We start from the raw sequence: 25305 nt of genomic DNA, 5'->3' as shown, positions 1-25305 counted from the left end.
TGTTTGAAGTACCACCAATTTAGAATAGCTGATAAGGGCCTAAGACCTCATTAGGATTCGTATTGTCATTGTGGGTTTAGAATAATGTCTTTTAGGTTAACCAATGCACCTGCATTAATTATGGATTTGATGAATGAGATTTTCTACGAATTCCGAATTAAGTTCGTTATGATGTTATTGATGATATCCCTATTTATTCAAGGAATGAGAAAGAGCATGACAAACACTTGAGGATTACTTGGAGACGCTTAGGAAGAATCTAGTTTTATTAGATAAAGTATACAAATCTTGAAGTCATATGTGTATAAGTGACACCGACGGAAAAGTGAAGGACTAAATTGATTGAGAACTATGTTACGTAAGGGAATAAATCTAAGAGACGATTTGAGTGGTCCAGGATCGTTAGAAATCATTGTTGTCTGGAAAAGATGAAAATAAATACATGAATTGATGCAAGAGCTAAGAGTTAAGCCCAAAAGTTATACACCCATGAAAAGTGTAATGAGGTTCGGTAACAAGGAAAATTTGAACAGAAGCAGTTTCTGTAGAACATGCTAAGATTCAAGCTGTGAATGAGTGACCTACTCAAATGAACGTGTCCGATACTTGAAGTTTTCTAAGCCTAGATGACCATTATAGGAGGTTGTGAAAGACTTTTCGAAGTAAGCAAAACCAATGACCAACTTGATGAAAAAGGAATCGAATTTCAAGTGAAGTGAGAAATGTGAGGAAGCTTTCTAGATTTAGCTGTTGTCGCGTCAATTGAAACCTTATAAGGCTAATTACCAAACCCATGACCTAGAGTTAACTGATATGGTGTTATCTACGAATATTTGGAGACATTACCTTTATAGGGCAACTTGTAAGATCCTTACCGAGAACAAAAGTCCGAAATTTTGGCAATAAGGTCCAGTTAAATCTTGGGGACAACATTGAAAATGAGTATTTCTTTCCACCCTGCAAACGATAGACAGACTAAGATTACTAACGGAATATATGTTGAGAACGTGTGTTATGGATTTTAAGGGTAATTGAATTTTCGTGCGTCAATAGTCACCATGCAAGCATTACGATGACACATGTTGAGGCATTGTATGGAAAGAATTGTAGAAGTCTTACTTGTTGGAATGAGTTTAGTGAGAATATTGTATTGAGGACATAATTCGTTGAGGAGAAATATCCAAAGTTATTCCCTGAGATGAGTTACGAGGGCGTAACTCGTTTTCTTTAAGAGGGGTAGAATGCGATATAAATTCGCGCTTTTTACCTATTTTTATGGTGTTTTTATGCATTTTTATGCTTATTTTAACAAATTATACGTGTTGATGCAAGTAAATAGATCCTCCGCATAAGAAAATGTGTTCTTGAGTATTGCAAGTAACGCTTAGTTGGCAAAAGAGTGCACAAGAGTGGCACAAAGTACTTCTACAATAAGAATAAGTTGAAAAGTTTGGAAAGATATGTGAATTTCCGTGTCAAGTTTCGGGACGAAACTTCTTTTAAGAGGGGTAGATTGTAATCCCCCGTAATTTTATTATATTTTATTTATATACTTTAACGTATATTTAATATATTTAAATGTAAATTTACGAATTTTAGAAATGAATATGTAATTAAAATATAATTATGTTATTACATTTTGAATATTTTAAATAATTTATGAAATCAAAATTGATTTTTGAATTTTACGTTGAAACGAATTCGGATTTTGAAATCACGTTCTATTGAAATTAGAAAGCAAATCCTAAATTCTAAATTCTACTCCTAGCCCAATTGGGCAAAGCCCAAACCAACAAAACCCCAAAACCATACTCCCTTCTCTTTTCTAATTCATGTAAAACAAAATAAAACCCTCCTTCTCTTCTCCTTCCTCATTCACGTGAAACAAAAAAAAGAAAAAAAGAAATAGAGCTTCTTCATCCTCTCGACACAGCAGCCTCAGCAACCACCACCGCGCCGCCGTTCCAACCACCGACCGCCGTTCGGTATCTCTCCTCCTCCCCTTGTTCTTTCTTTCTTCTTCGTTCCTTTTCCCCCTCTGTTTTCGTTAGCTTAGCCTTGTCGTTTTCGCAGCATCACCGCGCCCAGCCACCGTCGCCGGTGAACCTCTGCCGCGCCCAGCCACCGTCGCCGGTGAACCTCTGCCGCGAGCCACCGCCGTCCCGCCGTCCAGCCCTTCTCTCTCCTTAATCCTTGGTTATTTCTTAAACCCTAAGTAACTAATTATTTTAAATTAAAGCTTGTTAATTTAGATTATGTTCTTAAATTAAATTTGTAATTTTTATGGTAAATACGATTTTCAGATTTGATGTTGAGATTAAAAACGAATTAATTTTCAGTTTTGATTAATTAAAATTAAGTTAGGGCTTTATCATGATTTATTAATTTGAATTATGTTTTCTTGAATTAAATTTATGGGTTTTGTGATTTAAATTATAAATTTAAGATTATATGAATTTTATAATAAAGTTATTAATTTTCAGATTATCTAATTACATTGAAATATTGGTTTTTGATTGTTTAAAGTATGAAATTCAAGGTTTTTATAATTATTAATCATGGTAGGTTGAGTATGGATTATTGAATTGGTTGTTTTGGGATACTGGGAACGTAGATTGACCTTGGTGAAGCTTTTAAATGAATTTATATTGCTGAAAATTTAAAGTACGATGTTTGCAAAAAGTTTTCAACGAATTTCAATCACTAGTTCAATAACTATGATGCTAGGAAAGCAAATGTTTAAGTTTTGATATTGGGGAAAGTTCTAAATATGTTTAGGATGCATTTAGAATGCTTTATTATGGTTGCCAATGATTAGAAATTGATTGAGATTACTTGTTGGTTGTTTAGGCGGAGAATTCTCTTTAGGCGACTTTTGTAAGTGTTAAAGTGGCCTATCAGTTTGTTTACACAAGGTACGTACATACCTGTGTGCTTGGAATGTGTGCTAATTGTTGAAACCATGTTGAATTATTGATGAACTTGGTTATGTTAATGTTGTTGATGAACTTAGTCAGGTTGAAATGGCATGTTTGATACTGTTGGATGAACATATTAAACTTTTATTGCATTTTGAGGATTATAACATGTTAGTATGGAAGATTGATGCAAACATGTTTGATTGGGAACACTAGATTATTTAGTATATAATTCAGATCAGTTAATTGTTGTTCCCTTTTAGCTTTTCACTACTTTATGAGGGCGGAGGACCTTATTTAGTAAGTTGAAACCTTATACCCATATTCAGGGGTTGATCAGTATTAAAGAAAAGATTGGAGTTAATTGGAATGAGTCTTGTTTGATGCCTTGTGATCACTTACTCAATTCCAAGATAAAAACAGTTATAAATAAATGTGAGTTGCATGCCTTATGTGATTGTTGAGTCATAACAGGGTGTCAATTTGTAAATCATGTAAAGTGAAACTGAGTAGCAATAGCTTTAGACTGTGCACGTCTAAAGTGACGGACAAACAGGAGTTGGGGTTCATGGTGGTAGCCCATGGCCTTTCATTCGGACCGGATTGATCACCGCGTCCTATTTTCAGTCAAACGTTCCTCGATATCGCAGGTCACTGAGGTTACGGAGTCGCGCCCGTACCTCGTCTAGCTAGAAAACTCGGTCCATTGCCTATTTCAATTAAAATAATATTATTGTTATAAAAGTCTAGTCCAGTCTAGCCTAGTCTAGTTAAGTATGGTCGTCAGATTATCATGCTTTGTCTGCCCTTAATTATGTTTAATAGTATCATGTTAGGATTATTATTGCTTTAGTATGTAGTACTCAGCTTTGCTGATTACGTGCTTTGTTTGTGTGTGTTGATCATGGCTATGCCTTATTGATCCTGTGATGACCCATCTTTGGTGAGCAGTCTCTAAGGATCAATAAGCGTTGCTCATCTACAGGTTTGAAGATGATGCATCATTGGGATCGGGATTAGAGAGCTTGTAGTTCATTTGATTTTCTAAGTTGGATTTGGTTTGTTTAAGTGGACTCTAAAACTTATTGAATTAGTAACATTAACTTTGTTTTTCGTTGATTGGTTTTTGGGATTTATTCTGAAAATGATTATTTATAAACCTACAGTTAGTTTTATGTTTTCCGCTGCAAAATTCTGAATAAGCCGTTACGTTTTCACACGGGCGATAATGCCTTGATAATTCTCTACGTTTTATATTAAAATGTTCTTTTAGAAAAGAGAGAATTGCCGGGGTGTTACAGGTTCGGTTCGATTTCAAGAGCCTTTACTTCTCGGATATATTCGGTTCGGATGTCGGTCGGTTTCGGTCGGTTTCTCGGATCGGGTCAATTTTTGACAGCCCTAGCTGCAACTGCGTTTGGGTTATCTTTGGGTGATTAATCTTTCGTTTGGTAATTTTTCGAGTATGGTTATGTCCGGGTTAGATTTTGATCGGGTTATGCCCGGGTTAGATTTTGATCGGGTTATGTCAGTTATGTTCAATTCAATAGGGAGTGCAATTTTTTGCAAGTATTATTAAGGTAAAATTATCAAAAAAATATATTATTTTTGTACAAATTTCTACTCTCTCCGTATTTATTTAAGGGAAATATTTGGCCGGACATAATAAAACAAGTAAGGTTAGTAAAATATTTTAATAAGTAAAACAAGTGGGGACCATATCATTTTAGGAAGTGAGGTGGGGTGCAGATCTGAAATTATTTGTTTAATAGGGTGGTGACTGGTGAGACATAACATATATTAGATAAATTATTTAATTAGATGGTAGGTTTGATAAGTTACTAAAAATGGAATGTGTATCTCTTAAATAAATACGGCCGAAAAATGCAAGTGTATCCCTTAAATAAATATGGAGGGAGTAGATAAGAGCATCTCCAATGGTTGTAGGTATGGACTTCCTTGCAATTTTTAGATATTTCAAACTACTAGTTTGACCATAGGAGTTGAAATGATAAATTAGTTTGGCCAACCAAATTAGCTTATCTAAGCTAATTTGCTTGAAAAAACTTGGCCAATGCAATAATATTTAATTTAATTTAATTTAAATATTGATTGACAAATATGAATACATTAAATATCAACCTATTAGCTAACCATTACGGCACTAACTAGCTAGAAAGGGAAGTAGCTTGAAATATTATGTGGCATGACAAACTAATTTAGAAATTATCTTATCGTTGGAGATGCTCTAAGACGGTCTTACACAAAAGACAGTTTTGGTGTCATATAAGTTAAGCAATGAAACTAATTAGTTAAGCATTGGAAACAATTAGTTAAGTAATCAAACTTATCTTTTCGGTAAGACAATCTTACACAAAAGATGCATTATTTTTGTTGAATTTATGAACTAATACTTTATTGTGTTTTTTTGACAACTAGCACCTTAATTTAACGCAAGTGTTAAAATCGATAACTTAACTGTTAACTCAACTTTTCGGCCATGAAGTCAATTTTCCGACTGTTTACTTCACTTTTTCACCAATTTGCATTGGTAAAAGAAATTCAATAAGGTACTTTAATTTTGACAATTTGCCTATTATTGTGGTTAAAACAGAAAAAGAAAAATCATTACATGTTATTGTTGCGATTAATAATAAAATTAGAACAAACTTATCTAGTTGATGAATGAGTCGATTGAACAATTATTGTCTCGGGGATTCTCACTGTCCTAAAAGACAATTTTGGGCTACCTCTCGGTGTTGACAGTAGAACAGAAGTTGTCGCCCTCCAAGATTAGCACGTCTCTAAGTTTGTGTGCACTTACAAACCCGAATTGGGTTAGAACATATGTCCAAAACCAAGGATTATTTTGGAGAGAGAATAATATGTTTGACTTTTCTAGAATCTCTATGTAATGTGTTTAACGGATGAACAAACGATTTATTAAGTAATCAATATATCTCTGGGAATACCAAGGACTTAATCAAACATGTTGGGTACCGTAATAGTCAAACATGATGTGTACCAAAAAGAATAGGTACGCCCATAACCCACCCCACACCCGTGCCTTCCCCGAGAACCAGAGGCCCGAGCCAATCCAATTGGCAGGCACACACGTGTCACGCGTGTGTATCCACCAACACTACTCTTTCACTTTCTCATACCAGATTTACATCTACAACTCAATACACAGACAAGGAGAACAAGAGGAATTCTTTCAATGTGGGAAAAACTTACTATTCACCCTTTTCCACTCTTTTCTTTTTGTTTTCTCAACTTAGAACTTCCAACAGTTATTGCCAACTACTCCCTCCGTCCCAGAATACTCGCACCGCTTTGAATGAACAATTTTGTCAATGCACAACTTTGACCACCAATATCTTTAACTACATATTATAAAATCTTATAAAATATTCATGCTTTGAAAATATATCTTAAGATGAAGCCAACAATATACTATATACTAATTTTTTTTTGGAGAGACAGTTGTTTTTGTATACTAGAAATAAAATGGGGTCAAGGTGAATGGTGTAAAAAGTCAAGAGTATTCCGGGACGGAGGGAGTAAATAGTTGTGTATGTGTGTATATCCATGTACTTCCTCAGTTTTTATTTAAATTCGAAGTAATGCACTTTATTTGAACAAGAATTAAGTAAGAGTGAAAGAGAACGTCTAAAGACAATAATGCCTCTAACTTATGATGAAAAAGAGATAGAACGAGTAAAGATAAAATTGAAACATGTCAACTAAAAAAGTCATCCGAAAAAAAGACGTGTCAACTAAAAAAACACAGAGGAAGTATACTTTGCAACAAAATAACTTCCAAAATGTGCATACTTCTACCAAATAACCACTACATATTTTTTTTGGAATAATTAATTAAGGAATAGGTAATTCAATGACATGACATCCAAATGCCCTCAAGATCTTTAGTTAATTCCTTTATTTGACGGAGTATAATAGTAGAATGACTAGTCTTGGGTATAATTATAACATCTGCATGGGGTACTCTCATTTTAATGTTATAACTGCATTCAACAGGTAAAACTTGATCTTCATCACCTTGAAAGATCGTAAATTTCACCCTTGCATTTCTCAAGATTGTTAAATATTCCTCCATGAATTTGGCACCTCCACAAATCACATTATGCATGGTATGCCAAGCCGAGTGATGAGTATGTCTTGTTATGTCCATTATTGAAAATTGTAGGTCCCTGAAAAATGGTGAAATTTAAAATCTGGGTTATGATTCATAAATGCATCGGTTACATTTTATAAAATACTACATACTCTATAAACGATTCAATTTCAATAGTTGAGTTATATCTATTTGGCCGCATCATGACTTTACTTTGTGTAATAATATTTATAGAAAATGCAATCATAACATGATTAAATATTGAGTTAGATTGTTTTTTAGCACCTAAAAAAAATTAACAAGTTGTTTTTTTACCACCTAAAAAAATTAACAAATTATTTTTTACCACTTAAAAATAAAATAAAAATTGTCTGTTACCACCTCTTAACTACAAGATGGACGAAAACGTTATGTGAATTAATGGGAAATAAGAGAAAATAGTAGCTTATATACATGAAATCTTTTACCACCTCTTAACTACAAGATGGACGAAAACATTATGTGAATTAATGGGAAATAAGAGAAAATAGTAGCTTATATACATGAAAACCGTGGGAGAAGCGAAAGAAATAAAAAATATAATTTTGAAATGGATCTGCATAACGTCTCCTACCATTTTTCCGGTTAAGAGATGGTAAAAAACAATTTTTATTTTATTTTTAGGTGGTATAAGACAATTTTTTATTTTTGTAAGTGATAAAAAACAATTCATCAATTTTTTAGGTGGTAAAAAACAATTTAACCTAAGTATTGCCAAAGTTAGAAATTTACGATATTATGTTAGGACTATTAATTGATTAACACAATACATAAAAACGTACCTTCTCCAAGTGAGTAGCCTTAGGAGAAATTCCCAAATCCTGTGGTTTCGACATATTATGAAACATATAGTTCGGCCCAAGTGCTCATACCATGACATAAATGATGCACCAAATACTAATGGTGGCCACAACCTTTTATCAGCAACTTTTCTGAGTGTTAATAAGCTCCCATCTTCATCACTAGACGAAGGGAAATAAGGCTGAAAAACATAATTAAATAAACTCACATCATGAAAAACACAATCAAGAGAAATTTGTATTTTTCATTATTGTATATTCAAACATGTCAATTCAATGAAGAAAATGGAAATCGATTATTATGTTGCACGGAAATCATTAATAAATGAAAATCAAAGGGGTAATATTAATGAATTTATATCGCATAGTCGCAAAGTGTTACATACACTAGATAAGTAGATATACCTAAGAATGGATACATATCACCTAAATGTATATTATGGTAACTTATGCACGACACACAATTGATGATATGAACACACCTACACAAACGCACAATGGCCATACTACATAACTACATAACTACATAACCCTTTAGTGACTACGTGTCATCCATGTGCACACACATCTAAACATAGGATAGACATGTTTCAAATACACATACATACGAGTCTGCGAAAATCAAAGAAATTATATATTTTTCATTCGTTCCATAAATATCTCACCATATACTTTTTACACTATTCACATTACACACTTGGTTATCTTTTAAGATTCATACATAAGAAAAATTATACTCCATCCGTCCCTAAATACTCGACCTGTTTTGACCGAACACAGTTGTCAATGCACAACTTTGACCACCAAAATCTTTGACTACATATTATAAAAACTTATAAAAATATTAATATTTTGAAAATATATATTAAGATGACGCCAACAATATATTATATATACTAACATTTGTTTTCATCTACTAGAAACAAAATAGGGCCAAAGTGAATTATGTGAATAGTGCAAAAAGTCAAACCGGATCGAGTATTAAGGGACGGAGAGAGTAGTCATGTAAGATAGATTCATACCAATATATATATTTTTCTAAATATCAACTTCTTATAATTTTTTGTTTTACATAACTCGAGATATTAAAAATCAAAGTATCTGTTGGCGAAAAGCATAAAGTCAATCAAAATTCAATATTTATAGAAGTGAGGAAGTATAGTACTTCCCATGTTGAAAGAATGTTGTTTCAAAACAATAGGCCGGCCACATTCAACTGGTTGTATACTTGTATATGGTTATATGGAGTCAATGGTACGCGTAAGCTGGAATAAATACTTACAGGTGCTATCAAAGTGATAGATTTGATGTGTTGTGGATACTTGGCAGCCAAAGCCAATGCAATAATAGATCCCATAGAGTGAGCAACCAAATGGAAGGAACTCAATCCAAATGGAAAGATAACTGATTTCTCTATCATTTCCAGATGATCTCTCATTGTATATAAACAATCTCTTGGCTTTGGACTTCTTCCAAATCCCAACAAATCAATTGCAAACAATTTGTATTTCTTTTTTGTATCTTCTGATAAGTTACAGAACACTGTTTCGGTCCACAACGAGGATGACGAGATGAAACCGTGCAAAAATATCACATTTTCGTTGAATTTGTGCTTTGAGTTTTCCATATCCGCTGCTAAAAAAACAAGCATAGAATCGTCGTTAGTTAGAAGGAAATCACTCGTCCAAAGTTTAATTTATGATGTTATATCATCGTTAAACAGAGGTTGTATGATGCTCTTTAGGCTCAAATTTCATGATTTATGTGTATAAAGTCTATGCAAAATGCAAATTAATTTTGTCTACTTTTTAGTTGGAAGAAAAAAATGGCACACTATGAAATATGAATTATAGGTAAAATCTCCTTTTCTTCTTGGTGGTGTTTTTTTTTGTTTTGGTAGGTAATTAAGATAAACTTATTCACCTCTTATGCGTGGCAAGACCTGGTTATTAGATAGGGTATATTCCAATGAGTATGAGTTGGCCCTGTTCTGTTCGACTTATTTTGACTTATTTCAGACAAAATAAGTTTAGATAAGTTCAGATAATATAAGTTCAGCAAAAATAAGTTTTTTTCAGACATTTTCACACACAAATAATTTTATTTCAGACAAAATAAGTTTTTTTTAGATAAAATAAGTCCAGATAAGTTCAGTTAAATTCAGTTAAGTTCAGATAAGTTCAGTTAAGTTCAGTTAAGTTCTATTAAGTTCAGATAATATAAGTTCAGTCAACATAAGTCTAATAGAACGAAGCCTTAAGGTCAAGTTAATAAGCTATATATGCCCAAATTTATAAGCCAATATTTTAAAAATTAAAATAGTTATATATAAAAACTGTGTATATATAGCTCCACATTCACTTGTAGTCGCATACGATTCTTTATTTTATTTTTCCCTGCTCATTTATTGATCCGCAAAATCTATAACCCACTTTGACCCGCTAAAAATAGCCTTTATTTATGACCCATACCGCTTTTAACCTGCACTGATCCTAACCTAACGTGCTCAATAACGAGGTCTACCCATGAATCACGAATCGACTTAGTTGAGTAATTGCAGATTGACCAGACTCTAGGCATTGACCTAGGGGGAAAAATGATAAGGGGAATTAAAGTCTCACCCCTAAGAGCATCAGCAACCTTGACAAGAGCATGCTGTCAAGTTGTTGTTGCCCCTTCTTTGTTTGTACAATGTTGACAAATAGCAAGGTCAAGTTCTTCTAATTTTTGACTTGGGTCAGATTCTTGACCCCTTGTCAAGCAAAAAATTGGTAACATTCTTGGATGGGTTTCATGGGTTTTCCTATTAACTTTGTTGCAACTTTAATTTGCAAATTGCTTTATTTTTTCTTTAATAATTATTATTTATAATAAATATATTTTTTTATTATAATTAATAGAAATAACATCAGTTTTTTTAAAAAGTTACCAACAAAAACCAATTAATATTGAAAATAATATACTTTTAAAGTCTGTCAAATGTAATATATGGAGTAATTAAAAAGTTATTAATTGTTAAAAATACTAATTTTGTAGTAGAAAATATAATTTGAGGTGGGAATATATAAAAAAAATAGGTGAGAGAAAGTGGTGGCCTTGGGTCAAGATTGTGGATGAAAATAGAAGGGTTAAAGTAAAACATAGGTTAAGTTAGTGGAAAGTGAGGTGGAAGAAGGAGAAGGATGAGAGAGAAATTATTTTACACTTGACCAAGGGTCAAGGATGCACATGGTCTAAGAACTTGTATTCACGAGATGATTTCAACCAATTAAAATTCGGTCCTATCTACTGGTAAACACATACATTCAACATAATAATACGGAGTAATATGTTTAAAACTACTTGTCCAATATACTACTCCCTCCGTCTTTTTTTGTTTTTTACGTTTTCCTTTTTGAGTATTTCAAAATGTTCTTTACATTTCCTTTTATATTATCACATAAATAACTTAGTATTCTAACAAAATTTGTGTCCAATTATTATTTTAACCAATTAAATTTATTGAGTCATTTAATCTCTCACACTTTTTTATTGTGATATTAAATTTTTCTTATTTCCCATTATCAGAATTTTGATAAAAGTGAAAACATTATAAAAAAACGTAATTTATCTTGTTTAGATAAAAAATTAAGAAATCTCAATGCAAATTAATTATTCGTTAAAACGCGTGAAAAATACCAAACGTAAAGAATAAAAAGAGACGGAGGGAGTATAGTACTACGGGAGTAATATATATGGAGTAATAAATTAATAATTATGTGCAACTCGTCAAATCTATTACTATATACTAAAAGAGACACCAGGAATGACACGTGTCATTTTCTGGTGCGATTTTTTCCCGCCAATTTTTTTTTACTTTAAAATAAATAAATTACATTACGTTTTTTTAGGAAACTAAGATAAAAATATATTTTAATTACCATAGATGTGTACTGCATAATATTTTATTGGAGGAAAGCTAAATCAATATTATTTTTTCCTTTATGATATAATTTTATTTATGTATTATTATAACTTTTTAATCTGATAAGAAATATAAAAAATATTGATAGATGAACTTCTAATGTTAGTCTACTATTAATAATATGACATGGTAACTGGTAAGTAAGAATGTTAATTAAAATAATAATGTATGGTAAGTAGACTAACATATAAGTTTATTTATCAAGATTTTACTCAATTCAGAATATGTTGTATTTGACTAACTCGGTTATGCTTGGGTCTTTTCGAAATTAGTCTTGAGTCATTCGGGTTTGGTTAACGTTGTTAGATCGTTCTACATACAAGTAAACGACTATAATTTTTAACTTTGTATAATAATATGCAAATTTAATTCATTTGAATATTTTTTTACACAACTCTGTCATTTTTACTTTCATGTTTTTCTAATATCACAAGTACGTCTTTTAGTTACTATTAAAATAATAATTTATTTTAGTAGTAGCCGTGCGTTGTACGGGCCCTAAACTAGTATATACTATATGTCTACTTTAACTGAAATTAAAATAGCTAAAATAATTATAAATTGATTTCTAAAACATAACCATATAAGTAGTACTTCGTAATGTGCTACCTTCGTCCCAAATATCTATGTCTAACTTAGTATTTTCCTGACTACTAATTTCAGACGGAGAATGTATGACTTAGTGAAAAGAGGAAGAAGTTCAATCCGATTACCTGGGTCTTGAACAACAAGATGAAGCCGAAGATCATCGCCATTTTTAATCCAAGCAACACACGACTCACACCCACAATCAGACCACCTATTACCAAATTCCGACGAACTTTGCTTCGACCTTTTCATCCTCTTTGTTTTAAGCTCGAAACAACCCATATCTCTAAATAAGCTCTGCCTCCTGTACAATGTCGTCGAAACTTGATCATCATTATTCTCTTGCTCTTTCCTAAAACAGTAGCAAGAAGTTGATGATGGCGAACTTCCCTCAAACAAGTCATCAAGGTATGAATAGACTATGCATAGAACATAATCAAGTAAATCGAAGAATGTAAATACTATCGAGCTTAGAAATTTGAGTAGTAATTTTTTAATTTGCTGCTTAATACCCATTTCTGATAATCTTTATAATGAGCAACAAGTATTATGGGATCGGAGTGTAGGATTAAAAGAAACAATTGATTTCCGGATAGAGGGGGTCGTGGTGGTGACCGGTGATATTCTGGAAAGGTTAAAAGAAAAACAAAGATGTTTGTGATGACATCAAGATAGATTGATGAGCGATCAGCTTGCTGCCACGTTGCACAAAGGTGGACCTTTTGTTTAAAAGGTACTAACTTCAATGAGAATACTAATGTCTAATAGTCATGGCGTCATGCAATTAGGGGTGTCAAATTGGGTCATCGGATCGGTTTCGGATCGGTTATAAACGGTTCGGGTCTTGTCGAAATCGGATAATGTCGGGTTAATGTTTCTATCCGGGTCAATTCGGATCGGTTCGGATAACTTCGGTTTCGGATGAAGTCGGTTAATATGATTTTCGGTTTCGAGTCGGTTTCGGTTCGGGTAATTTTGGTTCGGTTAAATCTCGGGTTCGGTTTGAACCGGTTCGGGTTTAAAACGGTTTTGTATCGGTTTAATTTGGTTCGGGTCTAGTTCGGTTCGGGTGTATGTCGGATACAGTTGTTATTTTTACCGGCTTACTGGGGGTACGGGTGGTGTCCGGATCGGATAAGTCTCGAATTCGGGTGTATGTCGGATTCATTTACTATTTTAACTGATTTACAGCGAGAATGGGTCATGTCTAGATCGGATATAGTCTCGGGTTAGGGTTAAGTTTGATCGTGAGTCTCGGGTTCAGGTCAAGTTCGGACTGATCGCACCTCCGATCGGGGTCTATTACAGATTGAGTTTGCGGTTTGTGGTTCGGGCTAAGATCAGGTTGGCAAGATTCTTATGTTGTATGGATCGAGTAGCTCTCGACTTCACTATCAAATTCATATCACTTTATAATTCTAATATTAGATGTCAAATACTAATTTTTTAGAATTCTACTCCCTCGATCCAAATTTTGGTTGAAAGTCGGTTACGGGTTCATTCCGACCGGGTCAACACCAATCCGGGTTAAATCGGATATCGGGTTTTATCGGGTCGGGTCGAGTAGTTATCGGGTAAAATCGGATTTCGGATTGCTACCGGGTCGGATGCGGGTTCGGTTCAGTTAAAACTAATCGGATACTAATCGGGTCACAGGTCTCCTCGGATTGTTAGTGGATCGGGTTCGGGTCTTTGATTTATGGGTCAAATCGGATTTCGGATCAATGTCGGATCGGTTCGGTTCGGTTTCAAGAGCCTCTACTTCTCGGATATATTCGGTTCGGATGTCGGTCGGTTTCGGTCGGTTTCTCGGATCGGGTCAATTTTTGACAGCCCTACATGCAATTCATAAGCTCGACCAATTATACAGGATGTCGACTACTACCCGTCTACCATACCGAATCACATGCGACTTTCAAATATTTTATCACTTTGTTTTTATGGTCTTATTATTTACCGCATCATATTACTCAAAATCGCCTCATTTATATATCCATATATCCTCCTTTATTTACCCACTTCTTTCAACATTTACCATCCTCATTTACCCTCTTATCTTCCTGCCCCAAATCTAACCACCACCTCCGGCCACCATCACGTCGTCGACGACAAAATGATCGAGTCTTCACAAGAGTTTTCTTTTTTTTGTCCGGAATTTTTTTTAGAAACTTATGCATTTTTAACTTGTACCATGGTACAGACTTATTAATTTTAAGCTTGTACCATTGTATAAACTTATGAGTTTTAGCTTCAACCATGGTATTGACTTATGCAGTTTAAGCTTGTACCATGTAATCTATGTTATATATTAAAAGACGTCTATAAGAAAGTAAACGTGACATGTGACGCTCTGTTTATGGGTCGTTCGCTCAATGTAATCTTTATATAGATAAAAAAAATGTCAAACAACCTTGAGTTTAAACAATAAAGATTTTGCCACTAACCTATAACATGTTTCATGTTATCAACCATATGACATTAGACACCTGCATTGATAAAATAGATCTGTAAACCAAGAATTTAGAGAAAATACATAACCGTTACAATCAAAACGATTACTATTATATATGCCTCACAACTCGCACTCTACCGCTTCTAACTTGACGCGAGCGATTATTTTTAATGTCTTCACATCTTTTCAAATAAAGTGCTTTCGCAATCTGCACATGTATTTATATTGTTCCTATCAACGAGTTTATGACAAGCCTTAAACTCATAATAATCCCGACTTCTGGAGTACCTTCTCAATTTTAAAACCCTAAAATTAAATACTCTTCTTTTTGTTTCTTATATCAATTCTAATTTATACTTTAGGGAACAAAAATTATGTCTTATTACATTCGTTTTAATGTATAACTTTATACGAAGTGTATATCAAGTTTTATAATTGTTAGCAATTGATTAGTTGTTGGAATGTTGGGGTGCTTGTAAGACTCTCTTCATTTGGACAGAATCGAAAAATTGATACTCCGTAAGAAATAATGTACTTATGCCTAAAGACGACTAAGAAGTCCCTGAGAGTGATGGATAGCTCAGTTGGTTAGAGCTTTTATCCCGCTTCCAGGTGATCCTGAGATCGATTCTCATCCCCACCCTTGTGGCTCATTTACACCAAAAAAAAAAAAAAACGACTAAGAAGTCCCTTGGAGGCCTCTTTAGCTTGTTAAGGTCCTTTGGTGGCTGTCCTTCAATCTTAACCGAACAACATGCCACAAGATTATCACGTCATATCGTCAATGGAAAGGCTTGCTGACTTGCACAATTTCATTTAGGGTGAGTTTATCCCTAGTTTTGAATGGAGTCTTGAGCTGAGTCTCAAGCCTAAATCTTGGGATAATGTGGTAAAAGACTACACCAAATCTTGAAGTGAGCTTGAAAATCTAATACTCACTCAAGACTCACTTAAAACTCCACTTTTTTCTTCCTCCAATCAAATCATGTCACATCATCAAACTTAATTTATCTTATTTCACCCAATTAAATTATTGATGGTTTATGACGTATTATTTTGTTTCATTTGCCTTTAAATTTATGTTCTAGATCTTTTGAATTTAATATGTTGTATTATTATTGTTTCTAATTTGTACAGAATATACGTCAATTTCGAAATTAACATTTTCTGCTTATTTTTCATTTTTTTCTCGAATTATAAATTACTTTGTTTTAGAGTGATCAACATGGGCCCGGCCCGACCCGGTCCGAAAATTACCGCGTAATGGGCAGAAGATTCCGGTCCGATTTTTTTAAAAAAATTGCGGGCTTTGGACAACGCAAGACAACAATTTTAGTTATAAATTTGGCCTAATTGGTCCGAAAAGCTCGCTACTTTTGGCCCGAAATAGCGGGTTTTGGGCATACAAAATTGGCCCGAAGCTTGGCCCGGCCCGGCCGACATATTGGACAAATTTTTATGCCCTCGGCCCTACCCGAACACGGCACAACCCGACCCGCATGTTGATCAGGTCTACTTTGTTTGTATATAAGAAAACATAGTTTCAATATTATTTAGAAAATGTACCAAAAAAAAAGATATATACATAAAATATTATTTTAAGAGTTAGGTGAGTCTGAGGTGAGTCTGAGGATAATGTGTAAAAATAGGGTGAGTTTTGTGTGAGTCTGCAAAATGAAAAAGTTAGTGAAAAGCTGATGTGGCAGAGTCTGAAGATTGGAAGTGAGTTTGGGGATAAACTCACCCTTAACTTTCATTGTTGCACATTAATGAATTGGTTGGGTTTTCATGAATGACTTTTTTCTTGAATTGGGTTTCAGCTGCACATTGCGTGCTTCCTATGATAAAAGCTTCGTGATTCAGGCTTTATTGTTCTTTTAATACAGTTAAGCTTAGTTATGTCAATATGCACCAGTTGGATCTGATTCGAAGAGTATGCTCAGTATACTTGTCTTTTGAAGAGTTCTCCAATTAGTCTTTTGATGCATTTTGTTTAAATTTGGTCTGAGGTTTCAAGTGTGGTGTTAGTCAAGGTTGGGATTAATATTGTTAATAGATAGGAATTGGGGCAACCAGCAGTCATATTTCATATATTGATGTTGATGTTCTTGGAAATCTGATGCAAGTATGGGATTTTACTTGTGTCTTGTCATTGATTCCTGACTGCATTATTGCATTTATGATAAGATTTGTTTGAAATACTAGAGTAACTTCTGCAGAAATGAGATTTCTTTTATTTGAGACGCCGGGATGATATTACCTGAGTAATTACCCTAAACTTTTGTTGTGAATGTAATCTCCTTTGTGAAATTGAGCTAGAATCATATACAGAGCCAGAGACAGTTCAACATACAGAGACGAAACAGACTGTTGCAGTCGATCTGTCTAAGAGGTTAACCAATTCCCGCACTTTAATGATGCAGCTAGCATAAAAGGTAGCTTTAAGAATCTATCTTTTCCTCGATCTATTGTGCTTGTTTAAGACCTGTCTAATTTATATGCTGAGAAATGCTTACAGACCAAAATGTATTACAGTTTCTTAGTTGGACCATAAAAATTGAGCTGTTGCGTCATTAATCATTATAAAAATTTTGTTGGGACAACGAGTACAAACAACAAACAAAGAGACTGAACAAACCCTGATCCCTAGCAGAATAAGCTTGATCACGAGCTCCTAATCTCCTACAAACATAACTTATACAGCGATATCAAAACGCGTAGCCCATGTATAAAATATCTGTTATTGGTCGTTTTGTATGACGTGAGGTCGACGCGGGAACAAGTCATCGCAAGTCGCAGAGATATAGATCTCAACCCCGCGTAGATCGCAGAGATATAGATCTCAACCGGAAAGGTACTTAGGTATTTTGACGAACGAGAGCTATGACGTTCTATTACTTGAAAGTGATGAACCTGCGACTTACAAACAAGCTATGACGAGCCCTAGCTCCAAGCAATGGCAAGAAGCCATGCAATCTGAATTAGACTCCATGTCAGAAAACCAAGTATGGGATTTGGTCGATTTGCCAGATGGCTACCAAGCCATTGGAAGCAAATGGGTTTTCAAACTGAAAAAGGACAAGGATGGGAAACTTGAAGTTTTCAAAGCTAGATTGGTTGCAAAAGGTTACAGGCAAGTCCACGGTGTGGATTACGATGAAACCTTTTCACCAGTTGCAATGCTAAAGTCTATTCGGATAATGTTAGCAATCGCTGCATATTACGATTACGAAATATGGCAGATGGATGTCAAAACCGCTTTCTTAAACGACGTTTTAACAGAAACTGTGTTCATGACACAGCCTAAAGCTTTTGAGGATCCAAAAGAATGCTAAAAAGGTATGCAAGCTAAAGAAATCAATCTACGGATTGAAGCAGGCATCCAGGAGCTGGAATATACGTTTTGATGAAGCAGTCAGTGACTTTGGTTTCATCAAGAACGCAGACGAGTCTTGTGTATACAAGAAGGTCAGTGGGAGCAAAATTGCTTTCCTAGTATTATATGTCGATGACATATTACTTATCGGAAATGACATCCCTATGTTGAACTCTGTCAAGATTTGGCTTGGAAAATATTTTTCGATGAAGGATCTAGGAGAAGCACAGTACATATTGGGCATCAAGATTTACAGAGATAGATCTAAAAAGATGATTGGACTTAGTCAAAGCACTTATATCAATAAGGTGCTTGATAGGTTCAAGATGGCAGACTCCAAGAGAGGCTACCTACCCATGTCTCATGGAATGACTCTAAGCAAGACTCAGTGCCCAAAAACACTTGATGAGCGTAGACGAATGAATGGGATTCCATATGCATCATCGATTGGTTCAATTATGTATGCTATGATATGTACACGCCCGGATGTTGCGTACGTACTCAGTGCTATGAGCAGATACCAGTCAGACCCAGGAGAGGCACATTGGACTGCTGCCAAGAATATTCTGAAGTACCTGAAAAGGCACAAAGATGACTTCCTGGTCTATGGTGGAGATGATGAATTTATTGTTAAAGGCTATACGGACGCAAGTTTCCAAACCGACAAAGATGATTTCAGATCACAGTCTGGGTTTGTCTTCTGCCTCAACGGAGGTGCAGTAAGTTGGAAAAGTGCTAAGCAAAGCACCATTACGGATTCTACAACTGAAGCGGAGTACATTGCTGCACATGAAGCAGCAAAGGAAGCTATATGGCTAAGGAAGTTCATAGGTGAACTTGGTGTAGTCCCCTCCATTAAAGGACCAATAGCGCTGTATTGTGATAATAACGGAGCTATTGCACAAATAAAGGAGCCTAGACACCACCAAAGAGTCAAGCATGTACTTCGTAGATTTCACCTTCTACGAGAGTTCGTTGAAAGAAAAGAAGTCGAGATAAGCAATATTGGAACTGATGACAACATATCAGATCCATTGACTAAACCTCTGCCGCAGGCGAAGCACAACTCGCACACTGCAACTTTGGGAATCAAGCATATTGGAGAATGGCTTTTATGTCCTTATTTAATGTTTTAAAGTTTTAGAGTTTAATTCTTTGTAAAACATTATTGGTTAATCATTCACAATAAATGAATAGAATTCATTTTTCCATTTAATTTGTGGTTTATTAAATGATGAGTCCCTTCAATTTGACGATATATTCAAGATAGACGGTCAGGACCAGTCCTGTGACTAAGAAATGTCTATCAAGTGAACTTGAATGTCAAAGGTTGAAAATGGTCCCTGGTCGGAGTTTTCTGTAAAATTGGACGCATAGAAAACGTTAGACGACTAGAATGCAAGATGACTAGTAGTTCTGTTTCTTGAACTATGTGGACATGGCAATGTCATAATCATTTGCATAGATACTTACTTTGGGAAGACTAGTATCGGACAGACCTATGAAACTTTACTGTAAGAGATGAAAATCTGTCATAAGTAAATTTCATTAAAATTATTAGACACTAAATCCTCAATACCTGAGTAATTTGAGATTACTTGTTTGAGAACTGGTTACTTTGTTGTTGACCAACCGTCGCACCGTAAAAGGAGGCTATAAAGGCAACGCTCAGGTAATCACCTATCAAACGAAGTCTAATCTCAAGATCGCAAGATTGGGATTGTCCTCCCATAAATCGGGATGAGATGCTTAAAAGTTGTACAAGGCCGCTCGGAGAGCTAGAAACTGTGAAATGCATGGCCGTGCTCGGATGAATCATAGGCTATGATTATCTGTTTATTTGATCAGTTGAACTCTGAAACCGAGAAACACCTCTGGACATAATAAGGATGACAACTCTTACCTTATGTTCAAGAGCAAGCATCGAGCGACAAAGGAATTAGGTAATGCACACTTGTCCCTAAGGACAAGTGGGAGGCTGAAGGAAATAATGCCCTTGGTCCAAGTATGCATATAATATTAAGTCTAATAAATGCGGTTCAGTATTAATTAACAAGTTAATAATTCAGTGAGATCAAGTGAGCTGAATGCCTAGCTAGAGGCCGCTTCAGTTCAAGTGGAATTAATGATATTAATCCACAGCTTACTCTTGACTGAACCCGTAGGGTCACACAAATAGTACGTAAACAGATCAAGTATTTAATGGCATTAAATACTCCATCTATGGATATTGGGAATCGACGGATCTTGGTTTCAGTGGGAGCTGAGATCGTCACAAGCAAGAAATGAATACTCCGGAAACGATGATATTGTCGGAAAAGGAAATATGGATCGTATCAGAAATATAAATATTATCCAAGTCGTAGATGTTGCCGGAAACGGAAACATGGTACGTATCGGAAAATATTGATGGAAATGGAAATATTGCCGGAATCGGAAATATTGCCGGAAACGGAAATATTGTCTGAATCGGAAATATTATCGGAAACGGAAATATTAAATATTTGTTCGAAACGGAAATTAATTCCGGAATCGGAAATATTAAATATTGTTCGTATCGGAAATGAATTTCGGAATCGGGAAATTAATCGGAAGCGTATCGTACGAATTAGCATCGGACGAGGCCTGCCAGACGAAGGCCCAGCACGAAGCCGGGCCATTGCCCAGCAAGCCAGCGCGCCACAACGTACCAGCCAAGGCTGCGCCAGGCCCATCGCAAGGCAGGCCCAGCGCGCGCCAAGGCTGCGGCAGCGTGTGGGCCTCGTGGCCATGGGCTGCTGTAGACACCTACTTTTTTCCTTGTTCCCGCAAGGGAAAGGTTCGATGATGAAAGCATAAAAACTCCACTTGACAACGCATCTCCTATAAAATAAACGAATCTCGATTCCCCATTTCATTTCACCCGAAACCTGCTATTTATGGAAACCTGCTAAAAATAGTAACTGTCGTAAAAGGTAGCTTCTAAAAGTGGCAAATCATAAAAGATAGAAACCTGTCAGAATTAAGTGTTGCATTCCAACATAAATCCTAAATGAGATAGAAAACTGCGAGAATCCTATTCCTAATAGGATTCGGAAATAAGAGTTATGTATTAATTAAAATCCTAACGAACCTAGAGTTCGTAACGGGCCCAGACGCATTCCGTCATAAAATTTATACGCGCTAAAAGACTCGAATTAATCTCAAACTCTACGGATTTTAGGAATCCGAATCTGACTAAACAAAACTGCCCAGACCCTATTTTCAACGCCTGGCTCTGGGCGCCGAAATCTTCGGCGCCCAGGCCTGGGCGCTGAAAATACCTGGGTACGTCTCTTTTCCTAATTCTTTGTGGATTAGAACTCTGCAATTCTATCTTTCCACGAACTCTTCCCTATAAATAGGCCCCTAGTTTCGACGTGAAACAACACACAACAACACATAATATATTCTGAGTATTGACTCTAAACCCCTTAGCCTAAGCCTCTCGCTGCGAAACTGTTCACGCGTTCTGTCGCAATCGGTCCATAAATCGAACAGAACGTATCCTGTCCCATAATTGAGATTTGTTAAATAAAAAGGAGAAATAGCAAAGTCAAAGTGGTTAGTTTTCTGAGAACCGTGACGCACCTCTCAAGGGTGCGTCGTAATGTGTCCCTTTTCGATGATTTAACTGCTTTCCTCGCCCTTTTTATGAACTGTTAAACTAACCTAATATGATTGTTCTATCACGCCTAACAAATATAATATTTTTGGGAAATCGGATTATCATGCTAGGTCCCTTAATGCTATTTAAATCAGATAATCACGATCGAATTAGTATTATATGCTGCATATCGCTAAAATCAATTCAGATTAGTTTAATAGTTAATGCATGTCCCTTCAATTATTTATGCTGAGCTAGTAAGGATATCCTGCCTCTGGAGTTATCGACGAGCGAATTACTCCTCTCGGTAGTTACAGTCCCCCGAACCCTCAATCTCTACCTTGCGGGTGTATATTGAGAGATCCCCACACCAGGGATCACAAGGGAACCTACGGCCGTCGTGGTCAAACATAATTGCACTCCCTTTATGTCACGATAACCGGGTTTTGTCAGTTTTTCTAATTGTCGTTAAAAACTGAATGGCGACTCCTATATTACTAGTCAATTGGGTGTATACTCACAGGAAATCCAATTACACTTGATTGAATAAAAAGAATCGTCACATCCACGAGGGACAAGGTCACGCATTAGCCTCGCGCTTTTTCGACCCCCTCACAGTGGCGACTCCGCTGGGGATAGTGAAGGAAATACTCGTGCTTGTAGGTAATCAAAATAGCCGAAGGGTGAAACGATCCTACCCCGCGTTTATTTCCCCATCAAGTTGGGACGACCTGAAAATCAGCATATTAATGTGAACGGGCAGAACATCATAACGAATCTCGGCTCCCTCGGGAGTTGGGACTAAGGATACCTTTTTTCGCCAATAGGGGGGGTGCATACGCCGCGCATGTTTCCCACTCGGTACTTGTGCAGGTAGTACACCTATCCCGAACCCAATCGCTCGCCCATTAGGTCCCTCTCGCCTGCATGCCCCCTTGGCTTGCACTTGCGGGTTGGCCTCTTGAGCGAAATTCGTCTGTTGAAGACACTACCTCGACCGGGGCATGTGTTGGATCTACGATAGAAGCGGTACCAAGCCAGGCGCAACTACTACCCATAGAATCCTATCATAAACTACGTGGCATATTTAATTTTCAAATCCATGTTTTTAATGTAGTTATGTGTAGCGAAATATGTGATTGTGTGTGACAAAATACCCTAGAAAACCAATGACCTTAAAAATTGCCCCAAACATTCATAGACTAATTTGCCAAAGAGTTATACCGAAACACGTGTTCCGCAAACCCGAATGATCGGCACAAAATAAGCGACGCTCGGGATGGCCTGTAACGAATCCCACAAACGCTGTTACGCGTAAAGGACGTTATTAGGCAAGCACGCAAATCGAAGTCGCATAAACAGAAAACAGAAAACGAGAACCAACCAGGGACGCATTTTCAACGCCCCTGGCTGGGCGCCAAAATTTCTCACGCCCACTGCTGGGCGCTGAAGTTGCTGCTTGGCTTTCTGGTCAGGCGCAGCAGCCTCGGTGCCCAAGCAAAACGAAAGTACGTAGCACAAAAAATGTTCATCAAAAGAATTGCTACGAGGGCGTAAGAAAAGCACTCGATTTCAAAAGGCGACTCGCAAAAAATTAATAACTCTTTGTGTCGTCGTTAGGCCTCCTATGACGGCAATGCTCGGCACCAAAACCGAACATGCTAACAACTATGAATGTCACACGGGCAAGTGTTTCGAAAATCCAAAGAATGACCAAAATCAAAAAAACCAAAAAAGTGTACCGACAAAGAGCAATAAAAACCAATTTAGAGAGTCGAAGTCTAGACTAAGTAATGCTTGAAACTCTGGGAACCTAAACTTTAGCTTATCTTATGCCTAGGACTGGTCCTGCCACTTGGTGCCGATCAGGGAATCAACGGCTAGTGCGTCTCGAAGATACATCACCAACATCAGGTTTAGTAACTCCAAGCTCCGTCCGTCTTCCCTCATTTCAAGGATCTCCGCTTCCCCAACCTCGATTCGCACCTCCAAACATGTCCATCGAAGATTTGCGAGACCAGATGGTCCAAATGACCCAACTCATGGGCCAACTGAAAATGGAACACGAAGCCTTAGCGGCTGCGCAAGCCAAAAATGACCTCGAAAACGAGAAGAGGATTGAAAAAATGGTCCTACAACAAACCATGGGGAGCAAATACTTCTCCCTCGAGCCCGAACCTTTTTCTGGCAAATTACTAGAAAAGTTCAATTCATCTGACTTACCAAAGTTCAAGGCCACGGACAACCCCCGTGATCATCTACTGAGCTTTGTGAATACCATGAACTTGAAAGGCGTGGACAAGTCCATGTACCTACCTGCCTTTCCTTTGTCCTTGGAACCTGTGCCGCTCAAATGGTACTATCACCAGGACCCTAAGCTCTTCCCCACTTGGGAAGACTTTGTCAATGTCTTCATCAAGCAATACTCGTCGAACATGGATTTCCAAGTCACCTTGCGCGAGCTGGAAGTTCTCTTCCAAAAGAAAAATGAGGGTTTCACAACCTACTTTGCTAGATGGAGGGACCAGGCGGCCCAGCTAATCAATAGGCCTCTCGAAACAGAATTGGTCCAAAAATTCATCGACAACTTGGACCCGGCTTACAGACAACACCTTAGGTACCTGGGACTCGACACTTTCAAAAGGGTTTATGATGTGGGAATAACAATCGAGGACGACCTCGCCAAAACCATACAGAGCAAACCTGCATATAAGACCAACACCTATAATCGGGGTAACACATCCCAAGCCCAAGAAGTCCATGCTGTAGAAGAGGCTCCCGCCCGAAGATACCCTGTAAGATGGGTCCGAGACCGAAAGTTTGCCCCACTCGGGTCAACTTTGGTACAGGCCTTTCAAAGACTAACCAATCAAGGAAAGTTGAGACCTATAGGCCCCACCCGTGACCCTCCTGTCAAAAACAAATATTGGGTCGAAGGTACTTACTGCAAATTCCATCAAGGAAATGGGCATGACACTGAAAACTGCTGGAATCTAAAACATACGATCCAGGACATGATAGAGGATGAAGTAATACCTCTCCCTAACGTTGGAAAACCCAACAACAAAAAGAGCCCACTCGGCTCTTGTCACATCTCTCTCGACCAACCAGAGAATTTCGACCCCACGGTGTATATTACACCTCAAGGTGCACCACTCGCTGTGGTACCTATGGATCGAATCGAGGGGGAAGTGTGCGGTGTGTGGAACGATGATGCTGAAGATATTTACCTATCTCAAGTCTCGGGTCAGGACCTCTTCACTGAAACTTGGCCCGGGTATGCTCTCATTGACACCACCCCTCAGGAGCCCGAGGTCGACAACCTCACCCGATCCGGAAGGATATACCAACCGGATATTCACCCACCTCCTATGGACGACATCCCGGTCAGACAAACTCCTAAGA

General features: G+C 36.7%; 1 protein-coding gene and 1 long non-coding RNA gene across 3 annotated transcripts in view; one reads left to right on the top strand and one right to left on the bottom strand.

Moving 5' to 3' along the window:
* The first annotated feature begins 1435 nt into the window (after positions 1 to 1435).
* LOC130464039 (uncharacterized) overlaps positions 1436 to 25305 on the top strand; it is a 59338-nt gene continuing 35468 nt past the window's right edge. Inside the window, exons 1-3 of the long non-coding RNA XR_008924332.1 lie at positions 1436 to 1985; positions 2074 to 2196; positions 2851 to 2915. This is a non-coding gene — a long non-coding RNA (uncharacterized lncRNA). The remainder of the gene's footprint in view (positions 1986 to 2073; positions 2197 to 2850; positions 2916 to 25305) is intronic.
* On the bottom strand, positions 6629 to 13131 carry LOC110779596 (probable lysophospholipase BODYGUARD 4). 2 transcript variants are annotated; one of them, XM_021984086.2, is made up of 4 exons: positions 12573 to 13131; positions 9178 to 9527; positions 7878 to 8077; positions 6629 to 7132 (listed from the first exon to the last, which is right to left on the bottom strand). In XM_021984086.2, exons 1-4 carry the CDS (start codon positions 12961 to 12963, stop codon positions 6814 to 6816), a joined length of 1260 nt encoding a protein of 419 aa, XP_021839778.1. In that variant the 5' UTR covers positions 12964 to 13131; the 3' UTR covers positions 6629 to 6813. The 2 variants fall into 2 exon arrangements, with proteins under 2 accessions (XP_021839778.1, XP_021839777.1); XM_021984085.2 differs by having other exon boundaries at positions 9178 to 9530; positions 12573 to 13130.

The sequence above is a fragment of the Spinacia oleracea genome, chromosome 6 (assembly GCF_020520425.1).
Source record: "Spinacia oleracea cultivar Varoflay chromosome 6, BTI_SOV_V1, whole genome shotgun sequence".
Lineage (NCBI taxonomy): Eukaryota > Viridiplantae > Streptophyta > Magnoliopsida > Caryophyllales > Amaranthaceae > Spinacia > Spinacia oleracea.
Note: the sequence above shows the minus strand (reverse complement) of the source record. Positions and strands in the feature narration are given on the sequence as shown.

Bases quoted from the DNA above. Each gene is read 5' to 3' on its own strand.
- LOC110779596 (XM_021984085.2), bottom strand. From the start codon at position 12,963: ATGGGTATTAAGCAGCAAATTAAAAAATTACTACTCAAATTTCTAAGC. The intron at 9,531-12,572 runs GTAATCGGATTG...TTGTTTTTTTAG, and splicing joins TCTTGTTGTTCAAGACCCAG to CAGCGGATATGGAAAACTCA. The intron at 7,133-7,877 runs GTACGTTTTTAT...ACCATTTTTCAG, and splicing joins AGGCTACTCACTTGGAGAAG to GGACCTACAATTTTCAATAA.